The sequence below is a fragment of the Myxocyprinus asiaticus genome, chromosome 41, assembly GCF_019703515.2.
Source record: "Myxocyprinus asiaticus isolate MX2 ecotype Aquarium Trade chromosome 41, UBuf_Myxa_2, whole genome shotgun sequence".
Classification (NCBI taxonomy): domain Eukaryota; kingdom Metazoa; phylum Chordata; class Actinopteri; order Cypriniformes; family Catostomidae; genus Myxocyprinus; species Myxocyprinus asiaticus.
In genome coordinates, this window is record NC_059384.1 from 1596861 (window position 1) to 1624801 (window position 27941).

Here is a 27941-nt window from a genome sequence, read left to right on the forward strand (position 1 = left end):
TACTCAATATCAGCGATATTGAGGATTTTTTTTCTATAAATTGCCCAGCCCTATCTGTAAGTGTTTTTGATTCAAATAAAGTCCTCTACAAATGAATATATCATGTCAAACATACTGAAAATTAGCACACAGTCAGTCAATTCATGACATGATGAACTGTTCCCACACAAAAGCAGTTGATGCAGCAGTTCTTCTCCGTTCACTTACATTCAAACAGCTCTCCTAGTTGACTGCGGTTGACGTATCCGAACCAGCCGAATGAGGCATCTACCTATGTATATCTATGGCACTGAGTGTTTCATGTTGTAGATTCAAACAAAAAGCTTGTAAAGTGATTTGTTTGATAAACATACTACACCGGTACCACCGCTCTCTATACGCATATTACCCAGTCTGCGAAGGGCACCAACTCACTAGTGGTGGGCACCATGGGGGGCACTAGGAACTCCAACCGACTGCTCTTCCTCGCATGTTATGTTATTCAATGACTCGATAGCAGTCGCGAAACACAGACGATCACCTCGCACCTCGTGGCCCCCTTGACAATTGTGGAGCTCTGCATAGGGCATCAATTTGGCCATCGTCAGCTCTGCTGGTAGCGTTGTATGTTTTGCAGTGATGATTCAAAACAATTGACTCATGAGTCATTAGATCAGGAGTCATACTACACTGGTCGTGCTGTGTGTTTCACACTGTATATGCAAACTGGTCGGAACCGAAAGTCATGAAAATCATAATGTTCTGATATTTTTTTTAAATGGAACTGATTCTGAACAAGAATTGTTTCTCAGTTCCTAACCCTATGAATGATACAGAAACTCAAATCATGTGGCTTGTTGAGGGGAGGTGTGATATTACTGTTTTTAACAATCAAACTCAAGATAATAGGCATTGGTTTTTAAAAATATTATCGATTTTCATATAATTTCCAGCAAAAATAACTATATTGTGATGTAAAACATGAATGTGTTAAAAAATACTATGATATACAGAGAGATCTTGGTCATATCACCCACCTCTAAATGCTGTAGTCTCATTTGTATGAAATCCGAGCTCTGTTTCCATGTCTCCAAAGGTTGTGCAATCCACTAATTAAATGGGAAGGTGACGGCTTTTAACAAGGATTATTAGTCACCTTGGTTGGATTTTTCTCACCACTACAACTACCCACTTATGTGCACTTAAAATACATGCGACAAAGCCTCGGCATGAAAGGAGAATGGCAGAGAAAGACTTATGTAATGTCATGAATTTGAATGTGGCCGTTTCCATGTAACGTAGACGGGTTGTGACCTCACACTGCAGGTAGCTGAGGTGCTGAGCGCCTCGCATGCCTCAACTGGACACGTAACCGCACCGATGCTGGTCCGATCTGCAAACCACATGCTAAAAATAAAGCATTATCTCAGACAGCTGAATAGCATTATCATATGCTACCTTTGACGAAACAACAGGTGGCAAATGTGTCCGTCAGTCAGGGGTTAGCAAAGCCTGAAGAAACATCTCAAAAACCAAACAAACAACTAACAAAACTATCCTCCTGCCTGCAGGACAATCGTGTCATTATGAGAAAGTGTCACCTGTCACCTGAGAAAATAAAGCATCTAGACTTAGCAATTAACTTTACATCATTTGAAAGTATGTTTCCAATCATTTTTTTCAGACTTTTTATTTTAAAATGTTGTGGTCTATTTGGCATTCATGTAATTATGTGTTTTTCACTAGATTATTTTTAACTACACTGTATTACAAGCATTGTGGTGGGGTGTGCAAGAAAATATGATGACAAATTATCAGTTTTATTGATGAATAAAATGTCAAACTACCTGAGGTACTGATATTAGATGTTAAATTCTAATACTTTTGTCATCAAACAGTTAATTCGTAAATTTGTCAGTTTTCATACCGGGCACGAGCTTACGGTTAATTTACAAACTCAGAGACAAAAAGATTATAATTTAATTATATTTATATATATATATAATGTTTTGTGAATTTAATGGTAAAAATTCAGGCCAATCTACAAAATCATCAATATTATTTATAAAAGTGAAAATTGTGCATCTATCTGCAGTTTCTGGTTTGTTTAATTTGTTTGCAAACATTAATAAACAAATAATAATAATAATTTTAAGATTCATGCATTTTAATTTGATAACAACCAGAGTAATATTTTATAAAATACAATTAAAAGAACTAAGTATTTTAAGTTTAATTAATCTAATTTTGTTCAATCTTACACAATTCAGTTTGATGGAATTTTGTTATAAATTTGAAATGCATAAATCTTAAAAATGGGCTAAAATTTGGTTTTGAGTGTAGTTTGAGGTTCTGTGAAATTCAAATAAAATTGAATACATAAAACGTTATTTATGAGAATAATACACTACTAATATTGTGGCTACAAATATGAGAAGCTACAGAACACAGCTTTTATTGTTTACTAACTTTGATTCCCTTGTGCAAAGCAGAAATCTGAAACATGCATTCATAATGTGCTGTCTGATTTTTTTCCTAAACTATATTCTATTTGGCACCTGTTAAAAACTCAAAAGGGGGCGCAATATCATGAAAAAAATTTACGTTTACGTTTAAAACGTTAATGTCTCAGCATACATAAATCAGGCATATGAGGTATCATTTGAAAGCTTAGAATCTGAACTTTTCAGAGATAACATCACTTTTGCATTTATGTTACTTAAAATAAGGCCTCAAAACATTCACGTTGAAAATTAGCACCCCCTAGAGGTAATGGGGTAGAAATGTGTATAATAAAATAAAAGTCCTTCACATAAAACCTAAATGGACAAGTCATATATCAAATGAAAGCTCTCACTCTCAGGAATGTGACTGTATAGTTTATTTTGTTGCTCTAATACCACAGTTTGAAAGATTTTCAAAATAATCACAAAGTGAAATATGATCTCTTTAAGTCATCAAATACAAACATCTCATTATGCTCCAATAACTGCTCCACTAAGCTCCAAGTAGCCAAAAACTTAATATCTGCTTTTACATAAGGGAGTTCCCTAAACATTAGCCATTGTTTACTTGTCTGTGTGCATGCTTATGTGAATAATCCAATGTTATTTCTTAGATGTCCAGAACAAAATATGCCATTAAGAAGGAAAAGCATGCAAAACAAATCATCATGACAAAATGGTATCATCACAAAAGGGAGGAGCTCAGCTTTCTAATGACACCTAGATTGAGCTTCTAGTCCACTCAGAGGCCGAGATATTCAATGAAACAATGAGGGTGGTGCTTGAACTGAAAATTAGACTGAATGTCTATGGACGAGCACATCTGTGAATGAGAGTGAACAGAGCCAGAATTACATGTTTACAAAGTTAGGAAAACAACAACAACAAAAACATAAAAAAAAAGATTATAAACACGTACAATATTATTTATGTATAATAGGAGTTTTCTGAAAACTGCTTTTCTGAAAAATGAGACCAGTTTAAGGGGTTAAACTCCTGACCTCTCGTTGTTTGCCTATCACAGCTGTGATTTTGATAGATGTAATGTGAGCTATATGATGCCAGTTGCAGATTATGTGATTTTGTTTCTCTGAATTACAGAAACAAATAATAACAGATATTCAACTTTGGGTTAAATTTGCACAAAGATTTGAGGATTGATTAAAGATTTGAAGTATGACATTTTCACACATTAACACTGTGTCCTGACCAGCCGTGACTTTCTTAGGTGATGCGCACAAAATATTTTGTTGTCTACTTGGTTTCTATTAAAAGTTCTAGAATCCAGAATATCTACAAACACCCCGAAACAAACACACACACAGACAGACAGCAGGAGAGAAACTCAAGATCCTCTTACACACACGATTTAAAAGTGACAATAACAGAAGCGTTATCTCCCTATATCACGTCATTCTTATGTTTTCCACCAAGGAATCTTATTTTGAAAGTGTTTTGTTATCATTGTCATGTCTGTTTTCCTGGTTTCTCTCCTAAATGTATCCCAGGTGTTCCTTGTTTTCTTGTTATCCCAGGTGTATATATACCCTCTTGTTCTTTGTTACCTTCTTCTTCTAATATTTTCCTTCATCGTTGAATCCCCTTGTTTTGTTCATAATTAAAGTTCTGCATTTGGATCCTCACTCTCTTGCCTCTTCCCTTCACAGAACCTTGACAGAAGAACCGACCTTGCATTATAGATCCAGCAGAACAGATTGAGCAACTTTTCCAAGGCATTTTTGGGAATTTGGCTGCTCAATTGAACTGGCATGAGAGATCCCTCAGGACCATGTTTTGGATGGGACTTAATGACCCTGTGAGGGAGCTGGTTCCTTTAGACTGTGATCGTCAGCCTCTTAAGGATTTTATCAATAACATCATGAGGGCTGACCTTCTGCTCTCTACTCCAGTGGTCCCTTCCTCGGTGGTTCCAACCACGATGGTCACAGCCTCGGTGGTCCCTACCTCTCCTACCTCAGAGACCCCATCCTCTTCAGGTATGCCTATTACGGACCATGAACTTGTGTCTACGTCATCGTCTTCCGTGTCTCCGCACTCCAAGTCTTCTGTGGCCTGCCTGCTCCACCTCCTGAGACTCTTGCGGCTCCGCCCACTCCGTCTCCTGAGAATCCTGCGGCTCCGTCCACATCTACTCCCGCTCTGCCTACTGTGGCTCCACCCGCTCCACCTCCTGAGACTCCTGAGGCTCCGCCCGCTCCTTCTCCTGAGACTCCTACTGCGGCTCCACCCGCTCCACCTCCTGACAATCCTAGGGCTCCATCTGCTTTGCCTCCTGTGGCTCGGTGTGCTCTGTCTCCTGAGCCTCCTGTTGCTCTGCCTCCTGCAGAAACGCCCCCTGAACTTCAAGCTGTTCTGCCTCTTGAGCATCCTGTGGCACAGCTCCCTGAACTTCCTGAGGCTCAGCCTCTTGAGCCTCCACCTCCTGCGGCTCCACCCCCTGAACACTTAGATCCTGAAGATCCATCTCCAGAGCCTCTATCCCTGGCAGCTCTGCACTCGGAGTCTCTACAATCAGTGGCTCTGCCACCTGCTGGCTTCGCCCCCTGAGCCTTTGCCTGAGCCTTCTGAATCCTTGTCTGAATCCTCGCCTTCTGAACCTTCGTCTGAGTGTTCATTTTCGAAGTCCCTGCATTAGTCTCCACCTACGGAGTCGCTACCTGAGTCTCAGCCTCAAACAAATTCACCCTTGACACCATGGCCTCTTGAGGATCAGCTGACATCACAGAGGTATCCTGGATGTTCGCTGGCTCCTCCCTGGCCTCCTGATTATCAGCCAGCAGTACCATGATCTCCAAGATGTCTGCCAGTTCCGTCCTGGCCTCCTGATCCTCCGACAGTTTCGTCCTGGTCTCCTGATCCTCAGCCTGTTCCATCCAGGCCTCCGGACAGTCCTCTAGCCCCATTCTGGACCCAGGATATTCCACCATATCCGCCCAGGCCTCCAGACAGTCCGCCAACTCTGCATTGGCCTCTGGACCATCTGCCAGCTCCGCCCTGGCCTATGGACCATCCAGCTTTGCCCTGGGCTTCGGACCGTCTTACAGCTCCGCATTGGCCTTGGAATCGTCCATCAGCTCCGCCTTGGCCTCTGAATGATATCCATCTGGAGTGATGACTGAATCCAAACACACACAGAAAAGTCCCACGCTAAGAATAGGTCAGCCTGTTTGTTTACCTGGGTCCAACATGCTATCAGCTCCTTCCTGTGAAGTTCATGTCCATCTTGTGTCTATGTGACGTACATAATGTTTAAGTCTCTGCTGAAAAGTTGATTTGCTGGTCTTAGCTGGTTTAAGCAGTTTTCCCTGGATGTCCAGGCTGGTTTAGTTGGGAGGAAAGCTGGACTCCCCATGCCTGACCAGCTAAAAGGTGCCCAAAACCCTCTAAAACTAGCCCACAGACCAGCCTGAGTAGACTGGGAGACCTGCAAAGACCAGCGAACCAGCTCAGGGTGGTTTAAGAGATTTGGGGGGTTCTGCAGGGAAATTTGTTTTGTGCATTATAGAGCGTGACTGTCTGGTTGCGGAAGTTAAAAACCTCATTCATTTTTTCCATTGGTGAATGGATTTTTAATGATAACTTACAGCATAAACCTTTAAAGACCTACTCTGAGCTCCGAGTTTGTTCATCGATGTTATATGCTTCTGTTAAAGTCATCAGTCTGCATTATTTCAACTTCATTTAAAAAAAAATTGCATTTAATAGTGGAATTCCTGGTGAAGAACTATACTACCCATGATCCTGAGGAAATCCTCCAATCAGAGAATCATGTTGAATAAAGCGCACCAAAAGAGCTCTGCAGCAACCGCCCACTCCAATGACACACTGTGAATGACGCAATCGAATCGCTCTCCCTACACTCTCAAACTATTTATACATTTGTACATATCTGAATATTTTAGCAATAATATTTAAATATTTTGTTTATATACTCATAATCAACAACTTTAAATCAATAGTTTTATATTTTTCCATAGTTTATAATTCGATTTCATCATCCACAATGCTTCATGGGATTGTAGTTAAGTCTCTCATTAAAGACGTTAATGCCTTAGAACTCTTTTATGAAGGTTTTTTATAAAATCCGTATGGAAAAAAAAAAATAATGGGAAAAAAGTAGCTGTGCACTGTTGCGCTCTTTTGCCTGCCAAGAGTATAAAACCATCATAAGAGATATTTAGAAACCAGGCTTATGCAATTCATGGTAATATTAACACATTTTAGTGTTTTATTTGAAGATATTTTTTCAGATACGTTTACTTTTGTACAATAAACAATTTTGGTACAGTGTTGGGTTGCCAACTGATGTCCAATGTAAAATAAAAGTCTTAAAGCTAAACAAGAACTGCCCTACTGCACACCTGCACCCAATGCTCTATATATAAAACGCCCAGCTGCCAACTTCGTCCAGTTGCTTGGAAGCAGAATGGTGGTATAATTTACATGCTCTGCTCCCGCAGGATTCCGTAGAATGCCGAGTCTCCCGCCCATGACACTTGTTCTCCACATCAAACACTAGTGATTAGCATGAAAGCACTTTTAATGATCTAAATGTTTGAATAATTCCGCTCTTTGAACAGGGACCAGAGCTGAATGAATGTTTATTCTAGATTTATTTGATTGTTATTTTCATGTTTAACTATGAACACATGAAGATTTATAGGATTTCTAGTGGTTAAATTGATTTCTCAGATTATCAAAGCTAATGCAGCTACACAAAAGCTATGACGGAATTTCAAAACACTATTACCCAATAATTAACATGTAGTAACATATATAATACTATAATTAACATATAATAACATATATATAACACTATAATTAACAAATAATAACATATATATATATATATATATATATATATATATATATATATATATATATATATATATAAACTAAAATTAACATTTAATTACATATATATAACACGACAATTAACATATAAATAAAAAAACATACTGGACAGCCCTTTGAAAAATGGGCACTTACACTTGTCCCGATCATTTTTCACCCCAAAATAAATAAAACTGAGGGCCAAGTGCAAATGAAAAACTGACTTTGGCGAATGAAATTAAATAGGAACTGCAAAAAAATATATATATTATTTAAATTGAATGAATCTTAAGAACATTTCTCTGACCCTCTCTTATTTTATTGACGTTAGCAATTCAAAGTTGTAACCATTTGTCACAACTTTTGTGTTTTTTAACAACTTTTACTTCAGTTGAAAATTGACCATCAAATAATTGACAAAATATCTTGCATAAAATGAAGGCTATTTTTAGAACCATTTTTAGTTTTTGCATTGTGACATTATTTATTACAACAACAAAAAACCTTGTTATCAGTACTATAATACAGTATTGATTAATCCTGTCTGGAAACAGTTTCTCTTTTGATTAAAATCAGCATAAATCAGTATAAATAATTGTTAAATGGTAAGTGTGGTCTCTTAGTAAATTAACAGCACACCTTTCCTCAACAACACACATGATTTGAGAGATCATTCATGTCTGGAGCACAAATGCAGCAGGACGAGTTACATGCTGAACATTTCGGCACAAAAACAGGCTCAGCGTAATCAAATGAACCAATGGATTGTTTGCAATTCAAATGCATTATGACATTTTGTACAAATTTAAAACACCGCAACTAACTCACTGCATGTATGTGTCACGCCCCGAGGCCCTTGTAAATTCTTCCACAGTATCTGAGTGACAAGTCTGGACTGTCTAAATATAGCCACATTTTAACAATGGTAAAACTATTTGACCTTTAACTACCGTATGCAAATGAGCTCATGCAGGAAAGATCAGGTGGCAATATTTGAGCGACGGCACACATCTGCAACATTTATGAAATGTTAGTCAGTGTATCACGAATGATTCGTTCCTCCCTGCAGTGACACAATCACTCGTCCAGCAACATCTCCAAAAGCAAAGGCAACACCTGTCCATGTGTCAGTGTGAATAGAAAACCCCTCATACTGACAGACAAGCCGAACTCATGACTCTAGGGGTGGTAGCTAGCGTCTTTACTACTGAGCTACCCAGGCCCCCCAATTTTAGTAACTTTAAAAGTAATAGTAATTAATTATATAATTAATTATACTTACAGTAAAGACCAGTTATTTAACCCTTTATACTCTGGTGCAATTTTTGTGCTGCCGCCCGCAATTTTTCACACTCAAATTTAAAAGCTCACCATTCACACATAAAATTGTCTAATTTTTCAGAGAACTCCCCTGGATAAAAACTAGACTCCAATTATTCATAAATAATATTGTATGTGTTTATAATCTTATCATAAACAGAAAGGTTTTTTTTGTCCTTCATTTTATTCCACTAGGTGGCAGCAAGCACTAGAATTTTTATCTCTCTATCACATTCCATCACAATATACAGATCTGAAATGTAGGTGGCGCTCTAACGCATTTTATCCCTCACAGATGTGCTCGTCCATAGACATTCAGTCTAATTTTCAGTTCAAGCACCACCCTCATTATTTCATTGAATATCTCGGCCTCTGATTGGACTAGAAGCTCAATATTGATGTCATTAGAAAGCTGAGATCCTCCCCTTTGCGATGATGTAACATGTAAATGTTTATCATCAATAGTCAAAAACATATTTTTCTGAAGATTTGTTTTGCATGCCTTTTGTTCTAAATGGCATATTTTGTTCTGGACATCTAAGATGTAACATTGGATTATTCAGCCAAGCAAGCTCACAGACAAGTAAACAATGGCTCATTTTTTAGAAATCTCCCTAAGGTAAAAGCAGATATAAAGATTTTGGCTATTTGGGGCTTACAGCAGCAGTTATCAGAGCATAAAGAGATGTTTGAATTTGATGACTTACAGAAATCATATTTCACTTTGTAATTCTTTTGAAAATATTTTGGACGGTGGTATTAGGGCAACAAAATAAACTGTACAGTCACATTCCTGAGAGTGAGAGCTTTCATTTGATATATGACTTGTCCATTTAGGTGCTATTTCATATAAATATTTCTATCCCATTACCTCTGGGGGGCGCTAATTTTCAAAGCGATTTAATTGAGGCCTTATTTTGATGGTTATTTAAGCTTTCAAATGATACCTCATATGCCTGACTTTTGTATACGAAGACTTCAACGTTTTAAGTGTAAACTTTTTTTGTGATTTAGCACCCCCTATAGAGTTTAAGGGATTAAGTAGTTTTATGTTAAATTTCATTACTTTTTTGTACATTTCTGAACGTAGTTTGGGAATTTTTGTATTTGAGTATTTTGAATATTGAGAATCGTCAAATTTATTTCATATGTAAAAAAAAAATTGACATTATGGGCTCTATTTTCGAGCAACACGCTACAAACGTGCTTATCCAATTTTCGTGAGAGTGCTAATTCTAAGTGCAATTTTCGTGCCAGCGTAAAGCGCAAGTGGGCGTAGGTGTGAGTGTCTGCGGTAACTGTGGGTGTATTGTATATAAATAAAGTTGTGCAAAGCACAATTTGCTATTTTCCTGAGAAAACCACCTCTTATCGCAGCGCAAAGTCCAAATTCATTCCCTGCTTCTGCAGTTTGGAAATTCCACCAGCAGGTGGTAATAAAGTTCATGTCCAAACTCTGAAAATAAAATGGAGCATTAAATTAAGTCCCTGACAATCATTGTTGTAGCCGTTTTGAGACTGTGTTTAACTATCTAAAGGTCGTTGCTTATTATTATGATTATATTTACAATTGTATTTATGACCTAATTTATATTGGTATTTTTAAATCCCGTGCTCTTAAAATAGGGCCCTAAATCAGAAATATACTAAATGCATCATAATCAAATCAAATTAAATCACAATTGGAATCGAACCCAATCAAGAGCGTGTGAATCAGAATCAAATCTGGAAATCTGTAACTAGTAACAAAAAAATTCTTAAAGTGAATCGTAAGAACGTTTGTCTGACTCTCACTGATGTGAGCCAATCGAATCAAGGATTCATCGTGAGTCACGGGCCTTCTAATGACTTTTATGGAATATTCTTGACATGAAGCCACCAAAATGAAAACTTAAAGATACTGTGAATGACACAATGATCTGCACTGTTTGTTACTAATATACAAGGAAAAACAGCAACATAACCCCATTGTCATATACAGTATATATATATATATATATATATATATACACACACACACACACAGTATATACACGATGGCTGCAGATTCCATTAAACGTTGTATCAAATGAGTTATTGCGGTCGCAGCTCTATTACCACTGAGCCCGAGAGCAAAACACTTCACCACAAACACTCAAGGAGCAATTAGTGTTTATGAAACTTCTGATTAAAAACCAGCCACTAACAAATACATGTATTATAGGTCTTTACAGTAAGTAAGTTCAACAGTGTGTCCATTAATTATCTTGGTCAAAATCAAAATCAAAATACATTATTTTAATGACTAGGTCAGTTTGTATTGTTCATTTAACTTTAATCAGTGTGGACGAGTTTCAAACAGAGTTTACCATGTTAATGGTTTGGGTTAATCAGAGGTGGTGTAAATATTTCCCTCGGCTCTAATAACACGTTTTCTTTATGAAACCTCATCTGACATGAGCTTTGAGAGGCATTTCGAAACACACACACAGGCTACGAGCAGAATGGAAATTAGTGTGGCCTTCTATTACAAGTAGGACATTGGAAATTTCGACTGTGAAAAAGCACCTCGGCAACTTACCACGAGGTTCCCGATAACCATGACCAGCATAAAGACCAGGAGGCACAGCGGCTGTCCAGCCACTTCCATACAGTCCCACATGGTCTCGATCCATTCTCCGCACAACACCCGGAACACGATGAGAAACGAATGGAAGAAGTCCTTCATGTGCCAGCGTGGCAGCGTACAGTCCTTCGAGATCTTACACACGCACGACTCGTAGTTCTTGCCGAACAGTTGCATGCCGACCACGGCGAAGATGAAGACGATGATGGCCAGCACCAGTGTGAGGTTTCCCAAAGCTCCTACAGAATTCCCAATGATCTTTATCAGCGTGTTCAGGGTCGGCCATGACTTCGCCAGCTTGAAGACCCTCAGCTGTAGAGGAACATGAAGAAGAGTTTTCAATGACATTTAATAATAAATGTGGTAATGGAGCACATTTTCGAAACGCTCTGTTTTCGGTGGAGGAAAACGCCGTTCTAGTGTGGATGAGAGGCGTAAACATATCACAGTCAATGTATTTTCAAATGAAAAAGTATTATAATCTGTTTAAGTTTGAAACCTCTGTTTTCAGTTTACTAACGTCATATACCGAGTATGTTGTAATGGAGAGCGTTTTGAAAGTCTTCCAGTGTGGATTAGAGGAATAAACGTAGCAAAAAAATAGGTTAGTGTGGGCGTGGCTTAACTGTATGAACGAATGATAAGTGCATTAACATAGAATTGATGTGTGATGATGGGTGTGTGTATATTGAGTTTGGGGTGGGAATATGTGTTTGTACAACCAATAGCAAATGGTGGGAAACCTGTTTGAAACAGGTATTATGTTTACTGTTTTGTTCTGTTTGGTGATACTAGCGGTGCAGAAATTACACTTGAACTTGAAACATGTTGCATTACCAGTCTGAATGATCGTAAGACAGACAGACCCTCGACATTCGACAGACCCAACTCCATCAGACTCAAGCTGACAATGAGACTGTCAAAGATGTTCCATCCCTGCTGGAAGTAATAATACGGATCCAGAGCGATGATCTTCAGAACCATCTCTGCTGTGAAGATACCTGTGAACACCTGAGAACCACATGAGACAAAGATGAGACACAATACATGGCCAAAAGTATGTGGACACCCATTTGTAATGAACAGGATTTGCCATTTCATTTGTTCATACATTTGTGCAGATTCAACTATTATGAAATGTGGTTCAGGAAAATCCTCTGTGGTTTCATTTTAATGGTAAGCAATTAGCACTTTGTTGCCATGGACAACAGGATGCAACATACAAGGTGTGCGCTACATCCACGACAGGCCTGTTGTTTCTGTTTCTCATTTCTTCGACTCGAGCGTTTGAATGTGACTGTGATACGTGACACTGAAAAAGGAAGTGAACGGGAGGGGTGAACTGAACATCTGAGACAAACAGACCTCTGTGAAAATCACCAGACTGCCTCACATCCCATAATTATCTCTTTCATCTAAGCATTAAACAGAAATCTGGCAAAACGTCTCACAAAATCACGTCCACATCACATTTCACCTCCAAAAAATTAAAAAAAATTAAATAAAATACAAATGGATTTTTCCTTATTTTCATGAAAATGTCCTCCTTAAATCTAATTAATGTAATGCATTTAATGTTTTACTTTTTTTTATTTTTTTTATTTAATTTTTTTATTCTCGATAATAATTCTCATTTTGATAATAATGCTATAATCTTTCCTTATTTTTCAGCAAACAAAATCCCACAAAACTAGGGGTTTCAATCTTGGCTCTATGAAAGCACTGCAAGGATAAACAAACAGGAAATAATTCTCGAAATTCTGAATATGCATTTATAAAGCTGAATATTTAGTTGTGAATCTGAACTTAATAGTTATAAATCTGCATATATAATTGTAAACATGAATATATAGCTGTAGACCCTGAATATTCAGTTATACATCTGAATATATATTTATAAATCTGAATATAAAATTACAAATCTGAATATGTCCATTAATCTGAATATATAGTTGTAAATTCAAATATTAAGTTGTATGTCTGAATAGTTAGTTATAAATGTAAATGTATAGTTATAAATGGGAATATATACTGTAGCTATAGTTCTAAATATATATTCTAAATCCTAATATATAGTTATACATCCTGAATATATTTATTAATACAAATATATAGTTATAAATCCTGAATATTTAAATGTATCTCTGAATATACAGTATAAATGTAAATCCTGAACACATTTCTAACTATTTCAATGAACATCAGATAATCTGATAAGCAATATATAATGTTAGTTAATGTTTTAATGAAAAGGTATAATAAAGTGTTACCAAGAAAATCTAGCTTTAATATACTGTAACTTTATATTGTGTGTCTTTGAGAATTTGGGTGCCGGTATAGTGCTTTTAAAAAATATATAAATTAAAGGCATTTTATCAAATACTAACATGATGTACACATACTGTACAATCAAAATAATGTATCATAATTTTTTCGCAAAACAATAATTGTCATGAAAATAATGAAGTAATGCAAAATAATATTGTTCTGAAAACAGGCTTAATTTTCTTTATGCAATATATATTTTTTTTATATATTTTAACATATATATTTTTTCTTCCTTTTGTATTTGGGGTGAAATATGACCCAGACATGTTCTTGGTAGGATTCGTGAGCCTGTAGTTGAATCAGTAGTTAAATTCCAGACTATAGTGAGTCATTTTCATATCACTGATTAGATGTTGGTGAGCAGAACAGCTTCATATTGATGCATCATCAGTCGTGTGTCCCGAGGGCCGCGGCGCCCGTGCCGCCCAGTGCAAATATTATTGACAATAACTGCTCTTGAAATCTCTCACAGCTGCTTAAGTAAGCAACATGCATGTTCACAGATTCAATGTGACTGCGTTTGGAGAGGCATCAGACACCTCAAGAGCCCCTCCGCTTGCGTTCACCTTTGAACAAAGGAGCTAATCGCACATTAACATTTACATGAAGCACTTAACTCAGCATACAGTTATCATGATTGTCTCCTACTGAACGCTGCCGTGATGGCATCAACTCGCTGGGACAGGGTTCATTTTTAAACTTACATCTAGGTTTTATTTCATTGTCTTTTCAATTGGTTCTTTGAAGTTAATTAAAATTAACAATTAAATTAAGCCAAAAAAAAAAAAAAATAAATAAATAAAAAACTACAGAAAAGCAACAAAACAGTTAAATTAAGCCACAACACAATGAAATTAAGGCTTAACATGGCTACAAAACTATAAAATTAAAGGATTAGTTCACCCAAAAATGTAAATTCAGTCATTGTTTACTCACCCCTGTGTTGTTATAACTCTATATGACTTTCTTTCTTTTTCTGAACACAAAGGGAGAAATTGTGTAATAATGTTGTGCTCAGTGATGTCATACAATGGCAGTTTATGGTGACCACCTCTTCAAGCTTCAAAAGAACACAAAAGTATAATTCAGAAGTCTAATAAATTATTGTGCATGACTCATGTCTTGTTCTGATGCGATAAGGTTTGCTGAGAAACAAACCGAAATCCAACACATTATTAAGCGAAACTCTTGACCGACGGTTGATCTTCCGTGCGCATTCATGAGACAGCCTGCACGCAGGCTTTACAGCTCTTTGCACGAGAGCAACAGTAGTTACGCAGTACGTGTGAGATGGGGCGTTCAAGCGAAAACTCGTTTTGTTTTGCTTCAACGGGACCACCAGCGATATTAACAACAGAAAACACAACATAGCTACACACAAACCAGAGAACAGAACTTACAAACATGTCTGAAGAGTTTGTAGTGGAAGAATAGATGCATTTCTATGCCCAGCCTTATTTTGTTTATTTTTTTTGAGTACTCAGTCAAACAAAGAGATGGGGCTGAAGGTAGCTACAGACACAACGTGTCCTACTTAGACACCAAATGACACGCAATAAAAGTTATCTTTTCTATGTTCTAAGCAGCTGCGACGAGCAATGGGACATTGTGTCTATCGCTTGGTTTCTATATTTGGCGTTGTACCCTGTAAAACCGTCCGCTATGAACTGGCACCAGTCCAAAATACAATGCATGGTGAGAGGCAATTGTCTGTGTTCCACGACTTCTTTCGGGTCCTTGAACAACATATAATGTGCGAGTCAGGACAGCCGGTGGAGATTCTGGTGCCCCCCTTGGGTAAGATACTGGCCCCCCAAGGGAGTTGGTGCCCTACACAGACTGTGTAATATGCGTATAGGGAGCAGTTTGATTGAAAAATAAGGCTGGGCATAGAAATGCATCTATTCTTCCACTACAAACTCTTCAGACATGTTTTTAAGTTCTGTTCTCTGTTTTGTGTGCAGCTATGTTGTGTTTTCTGTTGTTAATATCGCTGGTGGACCTGTTGAAGTGAAACAAAACGAGTTTTCACTTGAACACCCCATCTTGCGCGTGCTGCGTAACTACTGTTGCTCTCGTGCAAAGAGCTGTAAAGCTCGCGTGCAGGCTGTCTCATGAATGGGCACAGGATATCAACCGTCGGTCAAGAGTTTTGCTTAATAATATGTTGGATTTCGGTTTGTTTCTCACCAAACCTTATCGTATTCCTTCAGAACAAGACATGAGTCATGCACAATAATTTATTAGACTTCTGAATTATATTATTGAGCTTGAAGAGGTGGTCACCATAAACTTTTTACAGTTTCTTCCTTTGTGTTCAGAAAAAGAAAGAAAGTCACTGTGATGAGGAGGGCGGGGCCGGGCCGTGAGTGTGTACAGCTGGCCCCCAGTCGGGATAATCAGCCGGAGAGGGATAAGGCCGAGCCAGATGCGGCAGTTCGAGAGAGAGAGAGAGAGTCACATGCAGCTGCCGTGTGTGTTTGTGTTTTGTGTCTTTTTGTTTAAGTTTTCATTAAAATATTACTTTGATGCTTCGTCCGGTTCCCGCCTCATCCTTGCCCATTTTTAAACCTTGTTACATTGGTCCCGGGTTTTGGCACCAGTGTAACAGGGTTAAGATGGGCAAGGAGGAGGTGGGAACTGGCTGAACAGTCAAAATAATGTTTAATGAAAACTTAAAAAACACAAACACACACGGCAGCTGCGTGTGGCTCTCTCTCAAACTGCCACATCCGGCACGGCCTTATCCCTCTCCGGCTGATTAGCCTGATTGGGGCCCGGCCGTGCGCACTCATGGCCCGGCCCCGCCCTCCTCGTCACACTCATATAGAGTTATAACAACACAGGGGTGAGTAAACAATGACTGAAATTTCATTTTTGGGTGAAGTAATCACCCTAACACAAAATCAAGCCACAACACAAAAAAATTAAGCCACAAAAGCCATTATTTCCGTTGTGTTGTGGCCTAATTGTGTTGTGTTTTCAGCTTATATTTGCTTTGCTAATTTGGTTGTGTTGTGCACCCCTGGGCCACCAGAGTTTTTAGCTTTTATTTCATTTAAAGCCATTTTAGGGCTAAAACTAATGAATTAAGTGGTCATTTAAGTGGTCATTATAGTAGGACCATCATTGTTATCTAGTTGAATTTTCCAAATGTTATAATAAATGGTGTATCAAAAATTAAAGCTTAAATTCATTTGTTGTTTTTTTGTTTTTTTCAGTTAACAAAAATGTTTCCATTTTGTTTTATGCTAACGATTATAACTGTGCTGCGATTGTGTAGGCGGGTGTTTCTAATGTCTGTTGGGCGTATCATAAAAACTAACTGTGACAGCATGAACCCCAGAGTCTAAATTGTGGGCGCTATGATGAGCAAACAAGTGACGAGACGCGGTTGGACACTTTCAAATGTCATCATCCTGTTTGTGTTGAGAAAGTTTGACGCTTGTGAAGGAAATAATGTAACCAAATGCCTCAAACAGTTATCAGTGACTTTCGCCACAACACAGTAGCTGTGTTTGCTCTCCACGCTTGGACGGATCTTAATTCTGTCTCAACAATGTCTCAACTGTGCTCAGATTTGCCAAGATACCAAAGTCTGCCATCAAAAGTCAAAAACTCTTTTTGAGACATTTCTTATTTTGTTCTTCAGAGATAAATCTGAGCTATGCTATCCACATTCATTTTCTAGCTCTATAATATCTGATTATTTGCAGACAGATAATTATGTCAACAATTGACTTTTTCTGGAGAAATATCTGAGACAAAGTTGGTACTTCAATTAAATTGAGCAATGAAAGAGCAACCTCTGGACAATAATATTGTCCTCTGGGTGTCAAATGTTTATCCACCAGTCATCTTTGCAGTGTTAGTGTGATTTTTCTACCAAAGACAAACAATAACGTGACCTGTGACACTCGCCCGTCAGAATCTCAGGCTTGAGTGGATCAAGACACACTAAAACACGTGTGACTCATGGCAGAGCTGGTTCCCATGCATCCTGACTCACATGGTGCCTTAGGCAAGATCAGACAAGAGCCTCCCCCAAACCCACAACAAATAAACAAATAAATAATAAATACATTAATGTATAAAATGATGCATCAACTAACAAAAAAATAGTTAACTTATTTGAAGCGATTAAAAAAATATTCAAAACTTCAGCTCGATCGACAGCATTTGTGTCATAATGTTGATTACCACAAAAATTATTTCGACTCGTCCCTCCTTTTCTTTATAAAAGCACAAATGTGTGTTCCAGTGAGACACTTACAATGGAAGTCAATGGGGTCAATCTGTAAACATTAAAATACTCACTGTTTCAAAAGTATAGACACAAGACATAAACAATATGTGTGTTAACATGATTTTACTGTGATAAAATCACTTACTAACCACATCTGTGGAAAGATATAGACAATTTTACAACTAAAACCCTGAAAAAGACAGTAAAAACAATGATTTTTCAACAACTTTACAGCTTAAATAAGACAAGTTTTAACAGAAGAATTAATGTAAGTGCTTTTATAAAATTATAAGCGTCACATTTCTGCCTTTAAACCCTCCAAAAACTGACCCCATTGACTTCCATTGTAATTGTCTCACTGGAACACAGATTTTTGCTTTTTTATAGAAAAGGAGGGACGAGTCGAAATTGATTTTTGGAATGATCAACGTTATGCCACAAATGCTGTCGATTGAGATTAACTTGTATTGAACCCGGAATATTCCTTTAAGGGAAGACAATTTTTTCTCACAATATAATTATCAAATGATAAGCCTAATACTTAATTCTACCACAAATCTAAACTTATTTTAGAATTTATCTGGCACAAAAATAGTGCTGATCTCAATTAGAATTAGGTGGACATTGAACAAATAGAGAGGCAACATTAAATTGAACAAATAAATGAGTTCTCACTTAATCATGCTGCATTGAACATATATTAATTTATAATAAAGTCAACTAAATAAACATAGTGATAAACAGCTACTATTACCTAAATATTTTACACAAAAAAAACCCAAAAACAAACAAACAAAAAATTCTGTAATTCGGCCGAATGGGGCTGATTTTAGGGAACATAATCTTTTGGATTCAACACATCGATTTCCCGTGTTGGAGATTCACCCTTTCGAATGCCTGGACAAATATCTCTCCAATACAGAAAGTTTTTTATTACAGGTGTTAAATCTGTAACTAATAGCTCCGAGAGTCTGTGGTCTTCGTTTTAATCAAGACATGACAAGTTGATAATGGTGTCATTCATGCACAAACTAACAGACGTGACCACCGCAGCACATGGCTATATTTACACAGTCACCCAGCCTGTTTGTTTGACCCCATCACTGAGGAAAACTCAACACCTTTATAGCTCAGTGGACAGCAGGACACGATCAGTCAAGTGAAGAGAGCCGTATTGATCCGAGCATCACTGTCCTGATATGACTCGCGTCTAGATGTAACACACAGCATGTTTTCTCTTTAAACAACTTGACTCTAGAAAACAGACATGCTGAATGCTGACAAAACATCTGTTGTCATGCATTGAATACTACTTATTTCAAGAAGACAATACAGACATTCAGCATACTGCCATACTACTCACACTAACATCCGAAGGAATGCAGTATACAATACTACAGTACACTGTATACACTTTAACATACTATTTAAAAAATAGTAGGCATGTAGAAAGCAGTACACTAGTATTCCATTCCAAGCACAGACAATGCCTTAATTTATCATTTTACAACTGTATGAAATAACATCTTCACATCTGAAATGGATTAGAGGTGGTCCAATGAATAATCTGTCAAGCTACTACAGTATATTGCATTTAAAAAATATATATATAATAATAATAATAATAATAATTATTATTATTATTATTATTATACAAAATAATTAATAATACAAACAATAAAAATTATAACGTTTAATAATATTTAATATAAATATTTAAAATGTATTACAAAAAATGTATTACATAAATGTAATCAAATAATAAAATATTTGAATAATATAATACAAATTTTATAAAAAATAAATGTAAAAAAAAAATAAAAAGTATCGGTATAGGTCTAATTATATTGGTGCATCCCTAGTGACAAAATATAATAAAGGTGAAATCAGTATAGGTCAAAATATTTATTAAATTAAAAATATTAAAATATTAACATATTAACATATTAGTATAACACAATACATTTTTTTGTATAAAATTTAGGATTAAATTAGTATAGGCTAAAGTTCTATATTGGTGCGTCCCATGAAATAAAATTATTAAAATGCTAACATATTAGTATAACACAATAAAAATATTTTTAATCATAAAATCAGCATAGCAAAAATGTCTATATTGGTGCACCCCTAGTGACAAAAATAAGTGAATGTTTGAATTACATAACGTAAACATGCTAAGGGACCGTTTAGACAAAACGTGCAATGAATAAAACAGTCTTGAGAAATGTTTTTTAAAAGTTCTAGGTTTCTCGATTTACATAGAAAAACAATGGGAAAACAGTGCAAATGGACGCAAAAACGTGTTTGGCGTGAACGGCCCCTTAGAGACACTCTGATGCTCACCAGGTTCCCCACAGACAACATCCTGTTGAAGTCATCAGTCATGGGATAATGTTCCAGAGCCATGAAGAGCGTGTTGAGAACGATGCAGATAGTGATGGCCAGATCAAGGAACGGATCCATCACCATGAACTTCATCCACTCCTTCACCTTCAGCCAGCCTGGACAACACGTCCACACCAGGTACTTGTGAGCAAACGCGTACCAGCACGGGTGACACTTCTGCTGGGCCTCCTCCAGTTCTGTTAGAACAAATATTTGAGATACAGTTTCATCATTTCTAAAATCACTGTAAAATGTACAAGAAGGTTTTGCAATGTTTCTTTGCAGCAGTTAAGGCTCAGCAAGAACCCTCAACTTATCAAGAACCATGTTTGGGGGCCTGGGTAGCTCAGTGGTAAAAGATGCTGGCTACCACCCCTGGAGCTCGTTAGTTCGCTAGGTCGAATCCCATGGTGTGCTGAGTGACACCAGCCCGGTCTCCTAAGCAACCAAATTGGCCCAGTTGCTAGGGAGGGTAGAGTCACATGGGGTAACCTCCTCGTGGTCACTATTATGTGGTTTGTTCTCGGTGGGGCACATGGTGAGATGGCGTGAAGCCTCCACATGCGCTATGTCTCCGTGGCAACGCACTCAACAAGCCACATGATAAGATGCACAGGCTGATGGTCTCAGACACAGGGGCAACTGGGATTCATCCTCCACCACCCAGATTGAGGTGAATCACTACACGACCATGAGGACTTAAAAGCGCACTGGGAATTGGGCATTCCAATTGGGGGAGAAAAAGGGAAAAAAATCACAAAAAAGAAAAAAAAAGAACCATGTTTGGCTTTATAATTTTCTTGAGCTGCAATGTCAAGGTCTTGATGGTCATCATAGTTCTTCAGATTAGTATTTTGCTTTCTGAATTCTTTAAAGCTCCATGAAGACAAATGGAGAGAACAAGAACAATAAAAAGTTATTTGTAGAAATTGAAAATGTTCTCCTATGGCATCCAACCACTGAACCTTTTTAAGTTATATTTGGAACCTTTATTTTGAAGAGTGTAGCTAACAAATTTAAAGGTGCTGTCAGCAGGGAAAAACTCATTCATATTTATGAGGAAAGCTCTACCAGAGTGGTTAAGGTTTGTTTTAGGGGTAGGGTTATAGCTGGATTAAAGTTCCTCTGACCAATTAGGTAGTGTTTGAATATAACTACATCGTCCAATCAGGTATCGCTTTCCTCATCCATATGATGTCACGATTCCGGCATGCGTGCTGGCTCACACTATTGTTTGTTTTCTCTCCCTCGTGTCTCACAGGTGGAGCCAGAACGCATGATCAGCATTTCCATGGGAATGCTGATCGATCCCGGGGAGACGCTGATCAAGGTGATGAATTACTTGCCCACTTCCACCTGCTTCCCTCTGATTGCACTCCCTACTTTTTCCTTGTGTTTCCCCTCTTTCTTTGCCAGTTTATTGTTTGCTGTTTGCTGTCATGTCTAACGTTTCTCTCTTGTGTAGTTGGAGCGTGCTCGCGTATCTGTTGGTTGCCTGTCTATAGAGGTGCGGTTACCTGCCTGCTTGCAGTCGCTCACAACAGTTGCTGCCCAGTACTGTGGAGGAGGAACCCTCAGTATCTGCCCGCGTCTTGGGAGATTCGTCTGGATTTCGCTTCGCACCACACAAGCTTCTACGGACTCTCTTCGGATTGCTCCAGACTACCACAATGCACACACTCGTCTCACGAACACACTAATTCCTACCAGCGGCTTGTTGGATCAGCCGTATGCGGGCAGAGCTGGAAGCGCCTTTCTGTGACTCTCATTCTACTAGTTCGGATTGTTGGATCAGCCATCAGCATCCGGCGTTGGGAGCACCATTCAGTTACTTCACATTCTGTCAATAAATACTATTTATTTGTCATCTCTGCTTTTGGGTCCTTTATCCTCCCCTGCCCCCCAACCGTGACATATGAATGCCACTTCCCTCTGCAATTCTATGTTTCGGAAAAATCGAATGCCTTTAACGATTTTGCTAACTTTAACCACACACCCTCTCTCCTAAACTCCGCCCTCCAAAGACATGTCAGCCAACCCGATGTCACCAAACCTGAATGCTCAAAACGATTGACAGGCAGAGAGCATTTCTAATCGGCTAAACAATAGACTAACGTAGTCAGATTTTTGTTTGCTGTCACAGAGTCAGGACAACTATTTCAGTGATATTTGTCAGGTACTTGTTACATGTTATGTGTGCTATTATTCAAACAGCACCTTTAAACAACTGAGATCAATAGTTAAAGAAGACATGTTTGTCAAAGTGTAACTTTACTGTGTTGTAAGGCAACCTTTAGGGGCCACATGGAGAGTGTTTTCGAAAGTCGGACTAGTGTGGATGTAGCTTTAGACTGGCTTCGAACATGGCTCATCCATTCATAATTTCAATCTGGAAGTTCAAAAAGTGCCTTGGAAATGCTAAACAACTGTTAACATTTAAAAACCTCTGGAACTAAATTACTCAACAATGAACTTTATGGATTTGCAGTGACATTCTTGTGGTTTGTAGCATACTCCACATTAAATAGGTCACTATGACGGAAAGCATTTTGTTTTTCTACCCCACTGAGGTCGGATCAAACTCAGACAAATACTGATGTGTGTTCAGAGGGATGTTGTAACTGTTCTTAAGAGAAATGAGATAAACACAGAGGTTTGCTGAATCTAGATTCAGGTCTGCAGCACTAATGTGCTACAAACTGCTGCGACGAGTCACTGCGCTGGTGATGTGATCCGCAGCGGGTTCAGTCGACCTGTCACTGTTTATTTAATCTTTCAGAAAAGAAACTGACCAACACACAGACCTTCAGTGAACAGCTTAAACAGCTTTTGTTCAGCTTAAACCAGCATAAGACAAACACCTTTAACATTTAACTCCTTCTTTATTTAGTGCTTATAACATGTTGAATTATAGCACAAATTAATAACAATTTATAAACGTAGTAGTTCCGACTCTAAATTCTGACTGGATTGGCCAAGTTCAAAGCAGTAGTAAAACAGCCACACATTCTATATTAATACGGCATTGTGCCATTTTGCGTGCAATCGTAAACAGCCTATGGTTACATTAATGAACTATATTACTTGGCGAAAGAATTGTTTATCGCTATTACAAAGAGCAACAGTCTGGGTCTGGAAGTAAAATCTCTCAATAGGCGAATTGAAAAATCATGTTTAATAGCAGAATGTCTGGTGAAGAACTACACTACCCATGATCCTCAGGGGAAAGATCCACCAGTTAGAGAACCACGGCACAAAAAGTGCACCAAAAGAGCTCTGCAGCGAACGACGCAATGAATTTGCTCGCCCTACACTCTCAAACTACTTTTTATATTTTGTAATGAAATCAAGATATATTGTTTCTATACATATAATCAACAACTTCAAATCATTAGGTTTAAATTTGTCCATAGTTTTAACTAGATTACGTTATTCGCAATGCTTCATGGGACTGTATTTCGTTCCCTCATTAAAGATGTTAAGTACACAGTCTTATACCTTTGTATTTTTGTCTGATTTTCAAATACGTTTTTGCTTCAAATCAAAGTTTGCGATGTGCTTCACGTCGGAGCTGGTAAATTTGGTTCATGGCACACAACTCTTATGAAAAATTTTATGAAAAATACTTCCGGAACAAAGACGCTGAAAAAGTGGGCGGGCACTCATGCGCTCTTAATACTAATAAACGTCGCTATTTATTGAACATCAGTGTCTTTTATTATATAGCCAAAATAAACAGTTATTGTCTGTAAAATAAAAGCTTCTTATACTGTTTGAAGGACATCCCATATTAATTTATCAGCCTAATGTATTAATCAATGTATTAGCCTGTTCCAAACTGAATAGGCTATGTACTTTGGAGAGTACTATGAATATTGTCAAGGAAATGTTTGATAGAGCATTTCAATATACAAATAAATCACTTATTGGTATCTTACGATCTATCACGTTTGTGCGCATCCTCTGACATAACGGGCTCATTAGTGTAAATGTGTCCTCATGCTGTCTTGCCGTGTCAGCTTTCACATGCGTGATAATGAGGATTGGCATTTTCTCAAGCTAGCATATCTAAACTCAGAACGCAGTGCGTTTCTTCTGTTAGCAAGTTTTGTGCTGACCAATCAAGAGGCCAGAAAAGACTTAAAAAAACATATGTGTCGTTTTTTGTTCACAGGTGGCATTTCATGAGCAGTGCAGTTCTCTGTTATCAGGAGAGAACTCTAACCTTAGGAAAGACAAATCACAGATGAGATCGTGTCATTGTTTCTCCTGATAAAAAAGACTCCAGTAATCTCACTTATGTCTCCTCTAGAGTTTCAGTAGATACCAAAGTATGCCATCAAAAGTCAGATATCTCAATATGAACATTTGTCATCAAACTCTTCCGAGACCAAATGATCTGGCCTTGTTTCCCAAAAGCATCGTAAGCCTATAAGCAGCTCTAAGAAATGCATAAAATAGATAAATTAATGAACAGATAAGTGAACTAGTAAATAAATTACACTGAATTGTGTGGACGGCCACAACAAACCAGCCATAGGCTATGTTGCACATGTCTTGGCTCATAACCTCAGTGGCTAACATACAGTTTGTCTTTAGGGTTAGGGTTAGATTAGGTCTTTAATAAAAGAGTCATAGGGTAACTGAAAGTAATTGCCCCTCACAGAACTTGTGAAAACAAATCACTTCAAATGCACATCTAATGAACAAAGCAGTGATCGGCTAAAGGTAATAAAATGATCACAAAACTACATTTGATTTTGTAGTTATTTAGGTCGAGTATACGAGAAAATAAATGTAAACATTTTGCAGCGAGGTAAATAATAAGTATTTCTAAACTTATGCTCAAATGTAATGAAGTTACAATAGCTAGGTTTCCATCCAACAATTTTTATGCAAATTTTGAAATTGTGCATAAAAAATCCTGAAATAAACTCGCAAAATTCGCTTAAAATTTAGTGCGCTAGGGGGAGGTGGATTTTCTAGATTTTCTAGAGTTTAGGTGATGGAAACAGTTTATTTGCAAAACGATGACATGTTTTGACCGTACGTGCATGTGTTATGAGTGTGTGATTGCTTGATGCAACTGGTTTAACGAAAGGACAGTCCTATGAACATAGCCCTTGACATTCAGAAGTGTTTAACCCAGCCTGGTCTCATAAAACTTACGTGAGCATTGCAATGTTTTTGTAAAACTGAAATGACGTGCTTCATAACATGTTTGGCTGCACATTTCAAGTGAAATGTCCAGCAGGGGGTGCCAAAACTGAGCAAAATGAGGTTGTAATCAGATAAGGTTTTTAAGGTAAATTTTAGATGGAGGTTTTAATAAATATACCTCCCTAACTTAAAACTATACCCTAAACTTAACCAGTAGTGTCCGAAAAGAGAACAAAACAGACATCCTTACCCTTAACCGAGTGTTTTAAAATGCAGAAGCAAAATGAAAAGCACATTTTCTGAAGCAACCACATCATTACATGTTGTTTCTATGTCTCTGTCATGTCACATGTCAGCTTGAGTTCTTGTCTAGTTTTGAACCACAGCCCTCCGAGTCCAAAGTCCATCGCTATATGAGGTGTGCTACCGCACAAGCTAATCTTGTTGGAATAAGTGTATATATGTAGGTGAGTCTGTAATACAAGTGTTGAAATGTATAATTTTTCAAAAGATGCATTAGAGTAAACGAGTGTTGATATTATAGCAAATCAGAGTAATAGAGAGAAAAATAAGTGTTTATAAAGTCATTATCAGCCATTAAAGTCATGATGAGTTAAAGTGAATAAAACACACAGTTGTTGAAGCGCCTCTAGTGTTCATTTCATCTGGAAACTGCAGAGAATTGTATCTGGAGACACGTATAACAAGTTTTGCACAATTACCTTTTCACTATGAGACCAGGTCGGTTTAACCCACAGCTGGTCGTTTAAGTGAACGCAGGCGCTCCCAGGTTTGCGAAGGCATTTCAGCCCTCATTATGTCACATACTGTATTACACTTTTCTGCAGTGTCTCCTGGCAGCATTTAAAGGTGCTGTAAGTGATTTTTTCATGGAAAGTTATGCAAAGAATTGTCCCTCTCCCTGAAAGATATGAATTAAATAAGTGTCGTAACATATCTCACCAGTCTCTGCAACAGTTCTAGACTTTGTATACAGCAAACAAAAATGTGTCCGTGGACCACAGACAATAACGCTTTCTCCCTGTCAATCATTTTGCGCATATTCATAGTATTGTAGTTGCAGCGAATTATTGAGTCATAATGCATTTTTATGCCATGTTGTTCATAATAGTTGTCAGTTGAGGGCGCTATTTTGCAGCTGTTGTTTTTAAAAACCGTTTCTGCACTCAATAAATCTCATCTGGTATCGTTGGAGGGCGGGGTTTTGGAAATAGGGGGCGTGGCTAATCCAACGGCTCAGTCTCATGGAAATAGAATGGCTGAAATCGCTTACAGCACCTTTAATAAAACAAGGTATAATTGCTCCAATACTGCAAATTAAACTCTCTCCGAAGCAAGGAGGTCATTTAGCTGCTCCATCAAGACAAGGTGGCTACGTTAAGATAATGCACATGACTTAGTGGATGGAAACTTACAATGATTTGTATTTTCTTTAGTCACATTTTTAGAAATGTGCTTAAAAAATGTGAAACATCTCGATGGAAACCCAGCTAATGACGTCACATTTCAACACACATACGGACAGCGACTCTTTTAAGTAGCACTTAAAGCGTGTTCTCGTGCGTTCATGTTAAGTGTGGCTTTGGGAAACGTGTGTAAAGAATAATGAACGGTCGTAAAAATGCTTGAAGAAAACGTTCTTAACTGCTAAGATCAAAGCGGTCCACATTCATTTTATAGCTCTATACTATTACTGATAGTGTCTTAAAGGAATATTCTGGATTCAATACAAGTTTAGCTCAATCAACAGCATTTGTGTCATAATGTTGATTACCACTAAAGTAATTTTGTGCTCGTTTATGCAAATTAACTTACAATGGAAGTCAATGGGGACAATTCGTAAACATTAAAATACTCACCGTTTTAAAAGTATAGACACAAGACATAAACAATATGTGTGTTAATATGATTTTACTCTGACTCCAGCCAGGTTTCCTAAGCAACCAGATTGGCCTGGTTGCTAGGGAGGGTAGAGTCACTTGGGGTAACCTCCTCATGATCGCAATAATGTGGTTTGTTCTCAGTGGGGCGCCTGGTGAGTTGAGCGTGGCTGCCGTGGTGGATGACGTGAAGCCTCCACATGCGCTATGTCTCTGTGGCAACGCGCTCAACAAGCCACGTGATAAGTGTGGGTTGACAGTCTCAGACGCGGAGGCAGCTGGGATTCGTCCTCCACCCGGACTGAGGCAAATCACTATGCAACCACAAGGACTTAAAAGCACATTGGGAATTATGAATTGGGCATTCCAAATTGGGAGAAAAAGGGGAAAAATCCAAAAATATAAGAACAGTGAACAGTTTTTTCGCCCAATTTGCCAATGTGCTTTTAAGTCCTAGTGGTTGCGTAGTGATTTGCCTCAATCTGGGTGGCAGAGGACAAATCCCAGCTGTCTCTGCATCTGAGACTGCCAACCCACACATCTTATCATGTAGCTTGTTGAGCGTGTTGCCACGGAGACATAGCGCATGTGGAGGCTTCACGCCATCCACTGCGGCATCCACGCTCAACTCACCACGCACCCCACCAAGAGTGAACCAC

The 27941-nt window shown here is 38.0% G+C and overlaps 1 protein-coding gene across 1 annotated transcript in view; it reads right to left on the bottom strand.

Annotated features, from left to right (window-relative positions):
- LOC127431936 (sodium channel protein type 4 subunit alpha-like) overlaps window positions 1-27941 on the bottom strand; it is a 218370-nt gene that overhangs the window by 77717 nt on the left and 112712 nt on the right. The window contains exons 14-16 of the mRNA XM_051682599.1: window positions 20180-20418; window positions 12100-12273; window positions 11218-11574 (exon numbers count right to left, since the gene is read on the bottom strand). Coding sequence (XP_051538559.1) covers window positions 11218-11574; window positions 12100-12273; window positions 20180-20418 — 770 coding nt within the window. The remainder of the gene's footprint in view (window positions 1-11217; window positions 11575-12099; window positions 12274-20179; window positions 20419-27941) is intronic.